The sequence below is a fragment of the Acanthisitta chloris genome, unplaced genomic scaffold (assembly GCF_000695815.1).
Source record: "Acanthisitta chloris isolate BGI_N310 unplaced genomic scaffold, ASM69581v1 scaffold26223, whole genome shotgun sequence".
NCBI classification, from domain to species: Eukaryota; Metazoa; Chordata; class Aves; order Passeriformes; family Acanthisittidae; genus Acanthisitta; species Acanthisitta chloris.
This window is the reverse complement of record NW_008664636.1, coordinates 1-241: the sequence shown is the minus strand read 5'-3', so window position 1 is coordinate 241 and position 241 is coordinate 1. Positions and strand designations below refer to the sequence as shown.

The 241-nt window shown below is 63.5% G+C and overlaps 1 protein-coding gene across 1 annotated transcript in view; it reads left to right on the top strand.

Moving 5' to 3' along the window:
* Window positions 1–237, top strand: part of BTC (betacellulin) — a gene marked incomplete at both ends in the record, with an annotated part of 750 nt that extends 513 nt beyond the window's left edge. The window contains one exon of the mRNA XM_009071454.1: window positions 113–237. Coding sequence (XP_009069702.1) covers window positions 113–237 — 125 coding nt within the window. The remainder of the gene's footprint in view (window positions 1–112) is intronic.
* Window positions 238–241: the final 4 nt, after the last annotated feature.

The window sequence follows — 241 nt, the reverse complement described above, 5'->3', positions numbered from 1 at the left end:
CATGGTGGCACAGGGTGGCACTGTGCCTGTCCTTCCCAGGAGAGCAGGCAGAGGGGGCCACAGGCACCGTGGCAGCTTTTGGGACCCTCCTCTGCCTCCCCTGTGCCGTGGGGCAGGTGTGACCGAGGCTACACGGGGGCTCGCTGCGAGAGGGTGGATCTGTTCTACCTGCGAGGGGACCAGGGCCAGATCGTCATCATCTCTCTGATTGCTGCCATTGTCACCCTCATCATCCTCATCG